The sequence below is a fragment of the Oryzias latipes genome, chromosome 4 (assembly GCF_002234675.1).
Source record: "Oryzias latipes chromosome 4, ASM223467v1".
Taxonomy (NCBI): domain Eukaryota; kingdom Metazoa; phylum Chordata; class Actinopteri; order Beloniformes; family Adrianichthyidae; genus Oryzias; species Oryzias latipes.
Genome location: NC_019862.2, coordinates 32,651,626 through 32,668,686, shown reverse-complemented (window position 1 = coordinate 32,668,686; position 17,061 = coordinate 32,651,626). Strand labels below are relative to the sequence as shown.

The 17,061-nt window shown below is 46.3% G+C and overlaps 2 protein-coding genes across 12 annotated transcripts in view; both read right to left on the bottom strand.

The window, feature by feature from the left end:
* Positions 1 to 338: 338 nt before the first annotated feature.
* Positions 339 to 6,141, bottom strand: use1 (unconventional SNARE in the ER 1). Of its 3 annotated transcripts, none has more exons than XM_023954637.1 (8): positions 5,998 to 6,141; positions 3,288 to 3,337; positions 3,102 to 3,180; positions 2,879 to 3,031; positions 2,776 to 2,791; positions 2,639 to 2,669; positions 2,409 to 2,571; positions 339 to 982 (listed from the first exon to the last, which is right to left on the bottom strand). In XM_023954637.1, exons 1-8 carry the CDS (start codon positions 6,094 to 6,096, stop codon positions 800 to 802), a joined length of 774 nt encoding a protein of 257 aa, XP_023810405.1. In that variant the 5' UTR covers positions 6,097 to 6,141; the 3' UTR covers positions 339 to 799. The 3 variants fall into 3 exon arrangements, with proteins under 3 accessions (XP_023810405.1, XP_023810404.1, XP_023810406.1); XM_023954636.1 differs by having other exon boundaries at positions 2,776 to 2,794; positions 5,998 to 6,103; XM_023954638.1 differs by lacking the exon at positions 339 to 982 and adding an exon at positions 1,636 to 2,286 and having other exon boundaries at positions 2,776 to 2,794; positions 5,998 to 6,103.
* A 2,643-nt stretch (positions 6,142 to 8,784) lies between these two features.
* myo9b (myosin IXB) overlaps positions 8,785 to 17,061 on the bottom strand; it is a 54,123-nt gene continuing 45,846 nt past the window's right edge. For 6 of the 9 annotated variants that reach the window (XM_023954628.1, XM_023954627.1, XM_023954629.1 and 3 more), the window contains 16 exons: positions 16,057 to 16,175; positions 15,796 to 15,977; positions 15,622 to 15,729; positions 15,357 to 15,527; positions 15,245 to 15,286; positions 15,051 to 15,162; positions 14,901 to 14,974; positions 14,595 to 14,787; positions 13,672 to 13,800; positions 13,460 to 13,565; positions 13,175 to 13,306; positions 12,948 to 13,071; positions 12,739 to 12,789; positions 11,494 to 11,609; positions 11,276 to 11,412; positions 8,785 to 10,824 (listed from right to left, as the gene is read on the bottom strand). In XM_023954628.1, the coding sequence (XP_023810396.1) occupies positions 10,274 to 10,824; positions 11,276 to 11,412; positions 11,494 to 11,609; positions 12,739 to 12,789; positions 12,948 to 13,071; positions 13,175 to 13,306; positions 13,460 to 13,565; positions 13,672 to 13,800; positions 14,595 to 14,787; positions 14,901 to 14,974; positions 15,051 to 15,162; positions 15,245 to 15,286; positions 15,357 to 15,527; positions 15,622 to 15,729; positions 15,796 to 15,977; positions 16,057 to 16,175 (2,347 nt within the window). In that variant the 3' untranslated portion in view covers positions 8,785 to 10,273. Of the gene's footprint in view, positions 10,825 to 11,101; positions 11,157 to 11,263; positions 11,413 to 11,493; positions 11,610 to 12,738; positions 12,790 to 12,947; positions 13,072 to 13,174; positions 13,307 to 13,459; positions 13,566 to 13,671; positions 13,801 to 14,594; positions 14,788 to 14,900; positions 14,975 to 15,050; positions 15,163 to 15,244; positions 15,287 to 15,356; positions 15,528 to 15,621; positions 15,730 to 15,795; positions 15,978 to 16,056; positions 16,176 to 17,061 lie in introns of all 9 variants that reach the window. The other 3 variants (XM_023954634.1, XM_023954635.1, XM_023954630.1) reach the window with 3 other exon arrangements.

Sequence of the window (17,061 nt, the reverse complement as noted above, 5' to 3'; positions counted from 1 at the left end):
ATTTCTGTGCGTACGCACATCCTATGTTTCATCCGTACGCCACTTCTGACGCAAATCCTACGCAAAGCTTTAGAAATGAGGCCCCTAGTCATTAAAGCATTGCATACAAACAGGGAAGTCTTCATTGAAAGGCTCATGTTTAGTGTTTCTTAAGGCCGTGTCAGCCACATCTGGTGGATCTTCCACGTGTGAAGTTTTGGTCTTTGGGGACACGTGCGTGATGTGTTTTGTGCGTTCCTCATTCATCGATCTCCAAACCGAACAGTTCTGCAGGAAAACCAGCATTTCTCAATGAACTGAACCAAACACACCAGAGACAAAACCCAACAGACAGCTGGAAGAACTTGTCGTTTCCAGACAGAACATCTTTATTAACCGTGTCTTTATGAAAAGAACACAAACATGGAGCTGTGGACCTACAACAGACCTATAGGCCTGGTTCTGTGACTCTCAGAACCTCCTGATGCCGTCTATATTAACTCATGTTCAGAGGCCTAACTGGGTTAATCCGATAAAGTAACTGATGGAAAGTTCATAACGGCGGCTCGTTGAGACACAGCGGGAAGAAGTCGGGTTTTCTAGAAGAGGGATTTGCATCTGTGCAGCTCCTCCTGCTGCTGCTGAGCTCTAAGCACTAATTCTTGACATCATGTCCTCCAAGTTCAGCTGAAGGTGGACTTCAAAGCCAGTTCACCTGTTTTTAAGTGACGGCACTTCCCTCCTTCATTGGGACTCGTTTTTGCCCTAGAGGCAGCAGATCTGTGGAGGTCAGTTGGACCAAAAGCGTTCTGGGCTGCCATCATCTGAGCCTGGGGAAGATTCTGATGAAGAGGATCATGCTGATGAAGGTGAAGGACACCAGGATGAGCATTATCCACAGCAGCCAGTTCACAGACTTCTTGGTGTGCTGCTCCAAACGCTCCGATTCAGTCTTCAGTTTCTCAAAGTTCAGGTCTGCCTGACGCATGGACTGGCTGAGAGTCTGCAGGACACAAGGAGAAGATGGATCAGCAGAAGACGGGCTTTTCTCAGGTTCTGCTGCCCCCTAGTGGACAGCATGAAGCAACCACATTCCACCTGGTTTATAAAATAAGTCTCCAATTTGATCCCTGAAGACTCACTCCACTTAAAATGCTGTTTTCTTCATGTTCTTATGGCTTTTTCTGATGATGAAGGACATCTACGAAGAAAATTAAGCTCAAAATGTGCATTTCTGAGTATTTCTTTGTTCAAATTGTATAACAGGAGCAGAAGAAAAAGGCTGTTTGAAAAAGATCGTATTTGGTAGAAGAGACGCGGTAACTCCTGCCGCTGTGCAGAAACGATGTCCTAGAAAATGAGAGGTTTTCTGATTTAGGCTAAAAACAGCATCATCATTAAAAGACGCGTTGAAAGTCAATCAAAAGATGATCAGAGTGAGACTATACAGGGTTCATTTTCCCATAATTCATCTTAAAACTCCTAGAAAGCCGTCATAAGCTGCAAAAACGCCTCTCCTTCACCGCACGGCGGTTCTTTGCTCGCCGCCTGTCCCAAAAAGTGTTCATAAGCTCACTGCCGCGTGTGGGAGGAGCTACCAGCTCCTTAGCCTGATGGCTACATAGAGCGGTGTTTATGCATGGAAAACACGGAGGATGTTGAGAAATCAGGTTCATTTATTTGGAAGAGCTCTACAAAAACATGGGTAATCACGTCTCCACGTCTGCGAACAGATTCTCCTCGTTCAGCGAGCTTCTCTCCAGAGTTTGAAGGCTCGCTGTCCCGCGCTCACCCGAGAGGGAAAAAATAAAAACAGGAATAAAATCAGGGACCTTTTTAATTATTATCTCGATGAAAATAGGAAAATATCACTGAGTTCAGGAGGCAGAGCGGGCCGTATCTGGAGCCGCTTAGCGAGATCAATCGCTCCCCCCGCCCTGCCACAGACCGTCCCAAAGGCGGTCAGGACGCTTCCTGAAACCCAGCTGGCCCGAAAGAGAAAGAGCGGGTTAAGAAATTGAATGGAGGTTCAGATCTGTGGATCCATTCCCTAGATTGGATGTTTTCTACCCGCTGTCACTGAATCCGTGCCCAAGGTCCAGTCCCTGATTGGCTGATGCTACGACCTCCTAAACTCTGGCCAGCCGCGCACACGCCTCTCAGGTCCCGCTCCTGCCAGACCTTCGCGCCGGCCGCTCGAATTTTGCCGCAGAACCTCAGATCACGTCCGTCCCTTGGACTTAAAACTCAAACTGGCCGCTGTGCGAACCGCGTCCGGTGTGAACGCCGCTTTAGATGCTGCATCAGCTGCAACAAAGTGATCAAAACAGAAGAAGCTGTTCAGCTCATTTTGGCTGTGAGAAAACCTCCTAGCTAGCTTCTAAGTCCCATCAGTGCTCCTTCCCTGTGGGCCGGTTCCCACCAATCACCTGGTTGTCCTGTTTGATGATGCTCTGCGCCGCCAGAGAGTTGTTCTTCAGGTTTCTGGCCAGGTTGAGCATGTCCTCTGCCAGCTTCTCCTGGAGGTTGTGGTGGTGCTGCAGGACGGCGTCCAGCTCCGCGGCAGACTGGCGTTCATCGAGAGGAAGTCCTCTGGCAGATTTCCAAAGCAGAGCGTGAGAAGGAAGCTGACTCTTCCAGAAACCACATTTGAGCTTACCTTCTGTTTCTCAAATCTCTGTCTGCTGGTCCTGAAGGTCAAGAAAGAAGAAAATATTTTAAAAGGGAGGAAAATCAGAATAGAAACTAAAGTTGTTTGTTTTCTGTAAATGATATTAAAGCCAAATAGATGCTAACCTCTGCCTGAGGCCTGCTGCTGTGACACAAGAGAGCCACATGTGAGCATCACAAATATGACAAACACAGTAAACAACAGACATTACTGGGAACCGCATCGCACCGTGCCGAGCAGCTCGTCCCTCATCTCGCCTGTGCATCTGGCCTTGGTCTGCATGTGGACCATCTTCGTGGCAGAATTCCTTTCGTTGGCTACAGTGGGAGTCCGACCGGGCGCCAGGAACTGGTTAGCTAAGGCCTTTTCCGTGGGTGAGGACTGCAGGAGCAACAAGGAACCATTCAGAGCAGAAAAGTCAGCCACAAAGGACTTCAGAGCCACATCTCACCAGCTTCTCAGCCTCCAGGAGTCCCTTCAGAAAATCCACTTTCTTGATGTATTCAGTCAGGATCTCTGGTGTGGGTTTGCTGAATGAAGACAGATCGTCAACAAAGCGCCATCTCTGTTTGGTTATTAATTAGAAATCAGTGCCATCAGCTAATATACGAGTAAAAATAGAACAAAGCCACTTTACCTGGGGTTTTTCTTCAAGGCTACCAGCATCTCCTCTAGAGCACCAACGTACTAAAAAAAACAGAGATTTGTCTATTTAGCTTAAAACTATAACTTTTTTTTTTTTTTTTTTTAACTTGTCCTGTCCAACAGCTGGGCAGACAGATGAGAGCTGAGGGCCTCTTGTGTTGGACATATTTTATTTTAACAACAGGGGTTATTAATCTTCAGACAAACCAAAGGTATGTCTGAATAAACCCCCTTTGTAATTGAGGCCAAACTTTATTAATTTCAAACATGTCTGAAAATCTTTGGTGTTGGACCGGACGGAAAAGGAAAGAGGGGAAGAAGAGGGAGGGACGATAGAGAGAGGGGGGGGTAGGGGGTGATAATAGGAGGGGAAGGGGGATAAGACCATGAAGCAGCATACAGCAACAAGTTTACTGTTTGTTAATCATTATGGTAAGGTTCAAATGTAGTAGTAAAAAAAAAAAAAAAAAAAAAAAAAAGGGGGCGGAGCCTGTCCACACACACACTGAAATGTATTAAACACACCTGCTAGCTGCAAAAATGTCCACCTGTCGACATGTACACAAAACAGATAGTGTTCACACGCATACTTATGCCTTTAAACCAACTAGTGTGAAATATTTCAGTCATGCAAACTGTTAGTGCAAAGGTGAGCTAACACCTGTGCTCAGGTGAGTGTTTATGTTCTTCTAAAATGGATGGTGGAATGTGAAAAGAAGGAGGGAGAGTGCCCAGCCATCCCCACACCAAGACCCCCACCGCAGCAGCAGCGGCAGCCGGAATCCCCCCAACGCCACACGGGAACCGGCAGGGAACAACCGCCGCCCGGGCGACCAAGCCCGCCACCCAGGCCAGGACCAGCAGGACCGCCGCAAGGCCCCCAGAGCCAGAGGCCAGGGAGGCGCGGAGGGAAAGAGAGCGCCGCCCCAGCCCAACCAGGAGAGCAGCCCCCCCGCCGCGCCGGGAGAACCCAACGCAGGGCCCCACCGGAGAAGGACGCCCACAGCCCCAAACGAGCACCCCACCACCACCCAGGAGTTCCGGGCAACCCCCCGCCCCAACCCCAGGTACGAGCCAGGACCCCCCAAGGGAGACCCGCTCCGCACTCCAGGTAGCCACCCGCCCGGCCCACGGTTGGTCCAGGGAGGAGCGAGGCAGGGGCCCGCCGCCCCCGCCCAGGAGGGGGGAACCCCGGGGAAAGAAAGAGGGCCCACAAGGGGTGTTATAAATATCGCCCGACCAGGCTCGGCCACAGTTGGAAATTTGGCGGGGCCCAGCACTCAGGAGCGAGGACCAGAACCCACCCCCCAGGGACCAGACACCCCCGGCTCAGATGTAATGTGAACCCCCCCACCGTGCGGAGAGAGCACCGCCGGGCCCAGGAAGCCGGCACCCCGGGGACACAGCCGCCGTTGCAATAAAACTATAACTTAACTTTAAAAACAGCATTTGAGTTCAATCTTAAATCTAAATATGCGAAAAACTATAAAGACAAAAATAATTATTTAGGCAATAAAAAACAAAACAGACAAGAAAAATATGTATAAGGAAGGAAAGAAGCAGTAGAAAATGTTTGGGTTCGACACTTTGGAAGAGTTTGATGTCTGAATCTTTCTAGAAAAATCCCAGAATTCTGGTCTTCAGGTCAGCCACACTTTCACATTTCATCTAGAAGACCTGCTGTTAAAGAATTCAGGTTAATTAAGTTTAACAACCGGATGCTATGCGAGCAGATATTTATGTCGGCAAAGGTACGGAACCTTCAGAACATCAGCCGACCTTCCTCATCCATTTGCATCTTCTCACATATTACTCACTTCATCTTTCTTTCTTTTTTCTACACCGCTTACGTTTTCAGGACATTTTTAACCTAAGTTCTCCATCAGCAGCTGAAACTGAAGATCAGCCAAACAGATTCTGGATCAACCTTTAAAATGCAGCCGACCTGGAGACCAGAACCCTGAGAACACGACCAGGACGAGCCGGAACCTGAGAAAAATACGACATGTGAAAGAAAAGCCTTTTTCTGAACTAAAGACACAAAATGGACTGTTTGGCACTAAAACAACAGAAGAGGAGCAAGCTCCGGCTTCCTACCACCGTCCAGAAACATGCTTGACAGGTCCATCTAAATTATCCATAGGTGTGATTGTGAGTGTGAGAGTGCATGGGTGTGTGAGTGTGAGAGTGCGTGGGTGTGTGAGTGTGAGTGTGAGAGTGCATGGGTGTGTGAGTGTGAGATTGTGAGAGTGCGTGGGTGTGTGAGTGTGGCCCTATGACAGACTGGCGACCTGTCTTCACCCGTGAGAGGTCGGGATAGGCTCCAGCAGCCCCGTGACCCCGAAAGAGAACAAACGGATTAGAAGATGAAAAATGAATGAACGGTGTAAACAGCTGCACATGTAGACGAGGACTTAAGAAAGAGGAAAGAAAAAAACAAATGAATGTTTTCCCGCGAATAAACTACTAAATGACTGTTGGCATTTTTAGGCACAATGTGTATCATACTCTGCAAATTTCCTTAAGAAATCTGGTTAAACTAAAGTAATTCAGTGCAGCACTCATAAACTACAGCTCAAAGAAACCAGTCTGGTTTTAGTGACGACGTGGCTAACAGCGGCTAATAGCTGCACAGCTAACCCCAACAACACCCACTATTCAGTTCTGCTGCTAAAACATCCCATAATTTCAGACTTCCTTACCTTCTCTAGCCTCCATTCTGTCTCCCCTCGCTTCTCAGACGCTATAGATTCACAGCGAGACAACAATCTGATGAAATTAATCTCCAATCTTGAAGCCATGTTTGACGCTGACACACGGTCGCGGAAATCTGACGTCACAGGAAAAGACCGCTAAGGAGGGGGGGGGGGGGTGTTTCATTTTGAAAGGTAAATTCTAAATTCTCTAAATCTCTACACACTTTGTTACCACTGAAAAATATATCAATAATTTTTTTTAAAGTTTCCTCTGTAGATGTATTTTAGATAGAAATATTATAATCTGTGGATGTATTTCTATGTTCACAACAGGAAGGAAGCCTTTTGTTTTGTTTCTTTGTAAGTCTTCATGTTGCAATAAACTTTTCGTGTTTTAAAATAAATGTTGAAGCATTTCTGGACGCTTGAATTTTCCAATTTTCCCTTTCAGACCAAAAAGAGATTAGAGGTTAGAAAAAAAAAAACAGAGCCAAAAGTAATACACTTGTTTTTTTTTTAAATTAAATATACTTTAGTAAAAGTATAGCAAGTATTCTGTAAAGCTATTTCATACCATTTTATACCATGTATAAAATATATGTTTATAGTATTTTTTACCATGTGTGGGTAGTTTAGGAAGTAAATTAACTGAATTCTTCAGACTAAATTGGAATATTTTAAGTTTACAAAATATATAGATAGTACATAAAAAGTAAAGTTCAAGTATACGGCCTTAGTTAGTAGTAAACTAAGCATGCTCGTAGTATACCTGAATAGACTACTTTTTGCGATGTGAGTACTCACTAGTCCATGCATATGACTAAAATAATTTATATATTTAAATAAGTACTTCTCAGAGTATTTTGCTGACTTGGCAAAAAACCCGGTTCAGTGACTCCAGTGTACAGCTTCTTAATACTTCAAACGTGCATAGTATAAAAGACAAATATGGATTAATCACACATAAGGTTCTGTTAGTAATGGATGTTTAGTGTGACTTTTTGCAGAAAAAGTGCAATAAAGGTCACCGTTCAAAAAGGCAGAATTCAGGGAGTTTTTTTTTTTTGTTTTTTAAACTTGTCTTGTCCAGAACTGAGGGCCTCTTGTGTTGGACATATTTTCAGGGAGTTTTTCTAAACACAGTGAACCAAAACAGAGACTTACCTGAACTCCACAAATCCTGTTCAGCCGGTTATTCTGCATTAATGTCTTCAATGACCTTTTTACTTTGAAAATAATTGGAAGCAAAGCAAAAACCTAAAAAACCAATTAACATGTTAAAATAAAGTCTTTTCTACACCAAAGGCAAACTCAGAATACCCCAAACTGATGAAACACCACCATGTTATTTTATTAAAACGACTACTTCTTTGAGCTCTTCACCTTTTTAAAAAACAAAACTGTAAGATGATTGGCAGCAATGACCTGTGCTTAAGCTCATCATCTGTAGTATTTCCAAAACGACTTAACTAGGAGAAAACCATTTTTTAGACATGAAGGTGTTTTGGAAAGCTGCAGATACTTAGCTCTCTGAATTCAAAAATCCCTTCTGCTCCACAAGAATGTGGCTAAAAAATGAAAGTTTCAGTTTATTTCCTTTATTTGAGAACTAAAAGAGACTGCTCATGTTCTGCAAATGCAGGGAAATAGACGGTTTGAGAAAAAGGAACATGCTGAGGCTGCAGGAGGTTTGTGGGGAGCGAGGGCTGCTCTGAAATGTTCTAAGACACACCTGATCCAGGTAAGCAGTCATGGTTAACAAGAGCTGGAAACTGCGCAGACACATTGGCCCTGGAGGCCCCCATCCTGGGGTTAGATGAAGGATTTAACGTGGTGATCCTGAAGGGAGCAGCAGGAAGACAAAGATTGAACCGCTAAAGGGGAAATGAAAGTGCAGCTGTGAGAGAAAAGCCACTTCTAGGAAACATCTGTAATAAAATAAAGGCTGCAGACGTCAGGAGGAGCATTGGCTGCTGGGTAATGGAGGAGCAGAAACATCAAAGTTTCTAGAGGAGCTAGAATTCTGTCAGTACTACAAGGACCAGAATCCTTTAGCAATTCTTACTGCAAACCTTAACCCTTTAAGGGAAATGTAGGACTTGGTCAAAAATGAATTTTGGGTACAGTGACCCCCCCCCCCCCCCAAATGATGACATCACAGTGGGAAAACCAAAACACAAGTGTTGGGGATATCTAGGGATGACATTATTATGGGATGGCCACAGGATCTACAGCTTGGCACCCATTTTCTGTCAAAGTGTGAAATTTGGTGATTTTCACATTTTCCACAATATGGGAAAACATTTGAATTCAAGCAACCTTCCCAAAATGTCCCACACATCCCAGCAGCTGTCCGAATTCCCTCTCTCCTCCCCAAACAGGGAGGGAATATCCAAAGATCTGGATTTTAAAAACAATTCGGAGACTCCGCTCACTACTTTTTTTTAACGTTGGTGTCACAGATTTCCCAGCGTAAAAACGGATCCATTTACGGAGGCTATTTATGATGCCTACTGATGATGAAAGCGCTGGTTTATAAAAAACAAAAAGATTAATATACATTTTTCTCACAAAGGTTGTTCAAACGCAATGCATTGTGGTCTATATCCGCCACAGTAACCCCCCCACCATCTTGTGCTCTCAAACGATGTCAGGTTTCTGTGAGCTGGTCTGACAATAAGCAAAGGCAGGAGATGTCCAGTAAAGAACAGACCCAGAGATCTATAGAAGCTATATGATGCACTGCAAAGAAGTCCGTGGTGAAGGAATTTGGACACAACCCAAGCCTGGAACTTTGTTGATCAAGGCCATCATATCTTTATTATCCAGCTCTCAAAAGGGCCGTTCCCGTCGCTCAAACGTGTTTTTTTTACTGGAACATTGTCGATACATGAATCGTTGGCTCCTGCTGAATGAAATGATGTGACATACGACACGGACACATCAACAATGTGGGCGTGGTTAAAAAAAACTCCCAGGTGACCAATACATAAAATGGTTGCTATGGCGATAAACCAACAGAAAAGCGGCATTTTGAAAAAAGTGCTTTTTCATTGAATTAGTCAATCCTCCTGGGGGAGGACCCCTCCCTCATGTGGACACCCCTGAGGGGTAGCGCCTGCCGTTCGTAGCTTTAATTCACCTAAAGGTTCAACAAATGTTCAGTTTGGCTTTTATTCTAGAAACTTCTGGCTGTTACATTTTTACAGAGGAAGACTATCAGGAATTAGATGTTATAGATATTATAAAAGTAGAATGACTGCTGTCTGGTCTGCTCCAACATCTAATTTGAAGTCTACAATGCTAAATTCCTAAAGCATCTAAATGGATCATAGACTCATTTTGCAGCTTGAGGGAGAAAAGGCAGAAAAATCCCAACGGATCAGCTCAGCTGTCTCCATTTCTTTACCCTTAGCTGCTCCGACTCCTTCAATCTCCTTTGCTTCTCCTCACAGACCTACACGTTCAGCATCTCTACGCATTAAAGACACAATGGAGGGAATTACAAGCATCACGTTGTGTATTTTCTTCTTAATACCAACAACAGCTGGAATCACTCAGACATTCACTGATAAGACGGCAGACGTCGTCCTTAAAACCCAGACAGGAAGCATTAGTATTACATTTCGTACATCGGCCAGCAGAACGTGGTCTGTCCACACGCGTGCGTTCGTTTGGGGAGAGGCTGCGCTCAGGAAGCCTCACAGGTATGGCGGCGTGTTTTCGTTTCATGGAGAAAGTGGCGTGTGCTGCTCCCGTTTCCCTTTGCCGTCTAAAAGCAGTGACATGTGGTGGTGCAGAAGCTAAAAGAAGAAGTTTGTCCTCAGGATGAAGGCACTTTGGCCACTTCAGCGCAATAAAAACACAAGTCCCGGCTTTCCCTCCCTCCCTTAGCATTATGGGAAATATAATCAACTGGATGGAAAAGGCACTAAGTCGCCGTTCAGTGAGCAGTTTTACTCCTTACAAAAACAAAGGAAGGGAGAGTGCAAATGAAACCTGCAATCATTTTTTCAATTTAGCACAAATAAAAAAAAAAAAAAAAAACTGCGGAAGACGCAGCTCAAGGTTCAGGAAACCCAAACATTTTCAAATGTTAGTAAAGGTGCTTGGCAACAACCTGTCCAGTTATTTTGATCTAAAGACCTTTCTGAAAACCAGTCTGTGAAGCTGTGGGACAAACAAAGTGCGTGTGCACAAACACACACAAACACACACACAGCTCCTTTGTCTGCTGGGATTTGGATCTTTCCAGCTCCTAAATGAGCGTCGTCCGGCCCGGTCAGACATCCTCATCCATGTACGGTATGTCTGGGTCAGAAAAGCGTCTGTGTCCTGCTGAGGTACCTATCTTGAGTTGCTGGAGCGGAGGAGACGGCGTAACCATGGAGATGGAGGAGGAGGAGGAGGAAGCTGAAGGAGGGCACGAGGAGAAATTCCTAAACTTGTCACACTCGGAGCTGTCGATGACCAGCGAGCGGGTGCTGTCTTTGCGCCGGGCGGCGTTTCCTCTCTTGGTGACCGCATTCTGAAATGTTATAGTTCCAAGAGGAGAGCTGGTCTGAGGCGGACCCGAGCCGGCCGGCTGGGAAAGGACGCCCAGGGGGAGTTTCACCGTGTCTGGGATGATGGGGCTGCGGCGGTGCAGCTGAAGCCGTACAAACGACTTGGAGGACTCGGACGTCGTAGACGTGCAGCTCGACAGCGAGGAGGTGGAGCTGGAAGGAGTGAGGCTTCCCGGGGACGGGTCTGGGTTTTTGGACCTTTGGGTGAGGTCTGACGGTCTGGTAGGAAAAACTGGTCTGTGTCTCCTGATCTGTTGGCCACTTCGACCTAGAAAAGAAAAAGACAAGAAAAAACAAATTTAAAGAGGAAGACAAACTGTGTTGAACTGCTGAATCCACACACAGAGGAGCTGAGAAGATGACACCAAATTGAAGATCATGCAACCATGCTATCCAAGAGAAAGGGTGCTGGAGGTGTTGGAATCTCAAGCACGCCTCTAAACGCTCCATGATTTAGAAAATGAATTGTGCAAACATGCTCCTGTGCCACACGCCAAACCACATGCACACAAACACAACAGAAACACGGCTGCTGTTCCTCCAACCTGCTTTGTTAACAGAGCAGACATCAGCGCCCACATCCCCATCACTGGTCCAGACCTGTACCACAAAGACAGGAAGGGCCCAACCCAGTGGCCCGGCAGCGCAGTCAGAAACCCACAGACGAGTGACGGGAACAGGTCGAAGGAAAGAAAGTCCAGACGCGCCTTGATACTGACCGTCCGGCTCCGAGCTGTAGGTCGTACGCTGCTGTTCATCCAGAAGACTCTCTGAGCTCAGCGAGGCTTCCGAGTCCAGGTTCTCCTGGTCAGAACCAGGCTGATCCATCTCTGGCAGTCTGCAGGCCAGGTCGTCCCTGATGAGACACAGAGGACAAGAACATGGGTCAAAACGGGACAATCGATGATCGCACACTAAGAGCTAAGAGCAGCTTTACTTCTCGTGTCTGATGGACTTGATGCGTTCCACCAGGCTGTTTTCGGCCTCCGTGTCCGAGTCCAGCGGCTCGTTCTCCGGAACCACGCTGAGATCCGAGTTCACCTTCTCGTGCATCTGCACAGGACACGGCGTGTCATGTTAAAACATCGCCATTTCCCAGGAAATGCCAGAAAACACCCGTCATTAGTAACACGACTACCGAAAACGTAAACTGAAGACTGTTAGTCAGCTGATGAAAGCAGGGTGGGTGGAGCCTCTGGTTTCATGCATCTTCATGTGTGAACCGCCATTTTTTAACAACAGAAGAACAGGTGTAGAGTCAACGATCTCCCATCTTACTACAGCTACCACATACATCACCACAAACCGATAATTTAGTTCTAGATGACATCCATAAAGCCTTAGTCACATGCACACGTACAGGGGTTGACCTGTATGGGTTTGGGGTTATCCGGGGTCATAGAGAGGAGCACAGGTGTGTCTCATTGCTGCCTTTAGGCCTCCTACAGGCACATCTGAAGGAACGTACCATTGTTGCTGGTGTGGCAGGTGTATAGTGAAGTATCCATAAAGATGATGGGAGTTAGACACACTTATGACGTTTGGTGATGCCGTCGTACGGTTCCACACTCTAGTTGGTACACAAAGCTCAAATGCTGCACGTACGGAGCGCGCAGGTCGCATGTAGGACGCTTGTACGATGTCCACACAAACCACGCTCTGTCTAAACAGTCAGGCTGCCCTTAGGACTTGAACAGGTTTGGGGGTTAAAAAATCAACAAGCCATACGACACGCCTGCGTCTCATGTACGTCCCCCTAACCTTGCATGTGCTAGAAGTGTGGGCTTTGGCCTGTCGCTCGGAGGATGCTCATAGAAAAAATGTGCTGGAGCTTTTTCGTTTCAGAGATTCTCTGAGCGGTCTATGATCTTTATATGTCCTGTGCGCCGTACAGGTTTGCCCTTATCCACCCAGGAGGACCGCTGTGACTAAGGCTTAATGCTGGGCTTGGCCTCTAAGGACAGAAAGTCCATCCTAGAGTTCCTGTGGTAAAGAAGAACCACAAAGTCCTCATGTGACCAGCAGAACAGGAACCAGACTACCAGCAGCATGCATTCTAGTCCCAGTTAGTATGAAAGAGTGAACAGCATTAATGTGCTTCTCTACATCTAACATGCACAGGCAGATGGACTACCACACAACTACTACATCTACAGTAGCAGGAGAGCTGGGAGATACATACCACCACTCCTTTGTAAGGAGCTGAGAATCTGAGAGGTAAATGCAGGAAGGGCTAAAGAGAGACAAGGAACATTGGCCATGTTACCCATGTGACCTACAAACATCTACTGACCAGGGCTGTCCACGCGTCAAACTCAACTCCTGGACTATCTGGATGCTTCTGTAGAGTTAGCGCAGCACATCTTGGTGCTCCTTTCAAAGCTTTCTCACCGTGTTCTGTCTGCGGAGCTTCAGCTGGTTGACGGCCAGAGCTTCAGCATATTCCAGCTGCTCAATCTCCTCCATTTTTTCATTGTAGCGCCTGGTTTGCTCATTGATGAGCATCTCCAAACACCTTCCGGGAAAAAGAGGAGCGACATGTAAGCTCTACATGTTCAGAGTCTAGTGTGAGTCAGGAGATGGTAAAACAGTCAGAGGACTTTTGTAAATATGCTTACATGGTTGCTTTTTTGACATTATTCATGCTGAGGAAGGGGTCCTCGCTGTCTGGACAGCGCAGGACGCACGGGGTAAACACGATGGCCAACGAGTTGGAGGACATGCGATTGTGAGGCTCTTCTTTAGCGACCCTGTGGAGCATCGTTACACACACACATCCATCGTGAAGCTCCACATTCTTCCAAAAAAAACAATCTAAATTAGAAAACGAGCTCCGTCTACTCTTGATTTACAAAGATCTGCAGATGTTTTGACACCATTAAAAATGTTTAGGGGATGAAGACCTGACGAGGTGAAACACAAGTCGCTCCAACGTGTTGAAGTTTGAGGAGGGAAGCTGCTCCAGCACCTTGTAAATGGCCTGGAGCTGCTCCTGCTTCTCTGGCAGCTCTAAATGAGGAGAAAAAACACACAAGTCCACACAAATCAACTTCATTTCAACCCCCCCCCCCAAAATAAGATCCGGTCATAAATCATAAATGTAATGTTTCCACACCGACTGCGTGCAGGAAATCGTTGTACAGCGTGAAGGTCATCAGAGGGTCTGGCAGCTCCCGCAGCCACTGCTTCACCAGGCCTGTCACTGTGTGGATGGGCTCGTCCTCCAGGCAAACCAGATGGGGGTCTAAAGGCACGAAACGCAAAAGGGAAACACGTGTCACACAATCAGGAGAAGCCTTAGAGTCCCACTCCAATGTAAATGATGTTTTTAACATGTTCTTGTAGAATGTCTCTAATGATGGAGGACATAAAGAAAAGAACCGTGGCCAATCAGGACCAGACGAAACTATGCCGTTTGAAAAAGGTCTCAGTTGTGACATAGAAACGGCGATGGGTGGGCCAAAGTCTTCCATAGATCTGTGATAATGTTAGCTCGTGAGGGGCTGTAAGCTAGCAAACAAAGGGATCATGGGAAACTGGCATCTGTAACATGTTCATGTAAAGTTTGGGAGCTTTTTGTGTTTTTTCCTCCTAAGAGGAAAAAAGTCTGGTAACAAAACACGTGTGTTGGAAAGACGGTTGTCTGTTTCTGAAGGGACTGTGAGCGTTTTCTCCTTTGTGTTGACGTGTTGCTGTGTCTTCATGGACCAACTTCTCATATTCGAACTGCTGGAACTGTAGTCAGCTAAACGTTGAGGACGGAAAAACAGGAAGTTGACGGAAAAACCTTTGAGTATGACATCGATTAAAGTGCTAAAACCAGCAAAGGTGATTCTGATCTCTGTTCTAAATATAAATAATGGTGATTCCAGTCACATGATTTTCATTTCTAAACAAGGATTAAAGATACATACATACAGCACCTATTCAGACATAACGCATTGAACAGTAAGAATGACGGTCTGATCTGTTGGTGTTGAGCCGTGAATCCAAGCGAGGCCAGGATCCACGGCCCTAGGAGACAGGAAGGGGTCTAACCGGTCCCTAAGCGCTGGTGCAGCTCCTTCATGCGGTTGGCAGATCCAGATTTCCTATAGATGCCTTCTGTATAGAGGCCGTGCATCTCCACGTGCTCCAGCATCATCTCCAGCACCGTGGGAACCGGATTCTTCTCACTGACCAGGTGACACACCTTCACCCCGAAGTGCTGGCCGCTGAACTCCTCCTCATTCTGAGGAGGACGCAGACAACAGCTGCTGACATTGCCTTGGTACTTTTCAGCTCTTTCTATGTCACATTAGTGTGTTCCTCCTTTTTAGTTTGGCTTTTACACTGAGGACGTACCTTTTTGGCACAGAAGGAGGAACAGTCAGTCACTATTTTAGAGAGGCACTTCTTGTGGCAAACCATTTTGCAATCTGTACAGACAAAAGCATCTTTTCAAGTCTTAGACGTCAATGTAAAGCTGTGCTCTTTGCTCTAGTCTGTACTCACAGTTACACATGTAGGCTTTATCCATGGCCCAGATGTAGGAGGTGCATTGGTCACATGACTGCACAATGCTGACCTGATAGTTAATGAAAACGTGATCCAGAGGACTCTCCATCTACCAAGACAAGCGGTCCACACAGTCAGGCTTTAAACTACCTAAAACATAAGTCCCGTCAACCTTTAAAGGCCTCACTTACACTTTTGTCCTTTTTTCTTCTTTTCTTTCGAGTTTTCAGAGGCTGAAACGAATAAGTGAGTGAATGAGTGTTTTCTGTTGGGCCATAACCATGGTTGGTGTCAGTGTTTCACCTTTGCAGGCTCAGCTTCCTCCTTCTTGATCTCTCCTCTGATGAAGCCATCCAGCATGGTCTGGAAGAGGTTGACCACCAGCTTGACTTCTTCCTTGTTTTTGCTGCCTGCTAGGTGGCTGACTTTGTTCTGGTAACCTGCCATCAGGCCTTTATAGCCAGTTGTTAGTTTCTGATAAAGATTGACCAAACGCAGAACACGCGATGAGGAAAAGACGGCGAGGAATGCTTTGATCAAAGAGCATCAAGCCTGTGCAGAAACTTACAGGAACAGAATACATGGACTTGATGGTTTCCCTGAACTCTTTGGTGGCTGAGACAAAGATGGCTTCCGTATCTGACAGGGGCTTGCCTCTGGAGCGGAAATCATTAACCTACGGAAAAACCCCGTTATTTCTGTAAAATGGCCTCTTTATCTGCCGTAGGTCTGTGGTGTTTACCTGGTTGGCCAGAAACTCATCGAGGTGTCGCAGCTCGTTGGTGTTTGTGATTTCTCGGTCCAGCGAGGCGCTAAGCTGCTCAGAGACCCGTGTGGCCCGACTGATCTTAATGGAGGGGTTTCTGCCCATCGTCTTCCCAGGATGGTCCATGTGGGGCTGGGAAACGGACCTGGATGAGTGTCCTGAAAGGAGCAAAGATTGGGATAATCAAAGTAAGACGGGTCTCCGTGGATGTGAGGAAAAAGGTGGTGTTTGTTCTACCTTCTCCTGAGGCTGACTTGTCACTGAGACTCTGAGCCAATGTCAGCTCGCCGTTATCTGGAGTTTGAGCCTCCCTGTGGGGTCGTTTTTTTAGGATTTTGCTGAGAAAACCACCTGACCTGTAGACACAGAAGCACAAGAATCACATCTTCAGATTTGTGTATTTTTCCTATTTTGTGTCTGTGCATGGGCTGAAAAACATTCTTCCTCAGCAGTTATTCAGCTGCAGATGGTGTTTGCGCATTTCCTCAGGTATTTTAACCTGATTAACACTGTCCGTCTGTCTGTCTGCAGAGTGCCTCTGCTGCATTTCACTGACAGAGAAAATAGAACGTTCATGAACAAATCAGAATGTTTGCATCGCCGCCCTCGTGTGCGCCTGACATCCGTCCCTCTGCAATGCCAGCTTTACGCAGGAGTTCTCTATTTCCAGCCCGTCGATGTGCCGATTTTTGGGGGGAAAAAGCCGGAGAAATGGGAAACAGGTCCAGGTTTCAACATAAAAACATCTGTTGATCTTTCAAAAAAAGAATGTATACTATTGTATTTTATATCTAAGAGGACGTGTCCACACAATAACGCATGTTACTGTCACCACGGACAATGGAAGTGTAACTTTGGAAGTACAAAAACACCATTCAAGACCAGAAGCACGGCTTCTACAAGGACTCAGAGGAAGGAGGGGGACTTTGAGCCTCATTACGCCACGGGTGGCAGGACAAACCCCTCCCCCAGAAGCCAGGGGGGCAACAGAGGCAATGGGAACTAAATGACAGTTGTGAGACGGACTCCCCACGCAACGCAAGAGAGACGCACCGGAGTCAATCGGGCAGAGTTTCTCATGTTGATAAGCGCTCGCACAGCGGCACTCGGCATTGAACGGGAGACGAGTTCAAGAGGTTTATTTTTGGAGAGCACTATTTTGTGGCTACCTTTCTATGCAGTCACCTCTTTCTGCTATGTGTCATCAGGTTCATCATACAAAGCAACCCGATTATTTTTGTA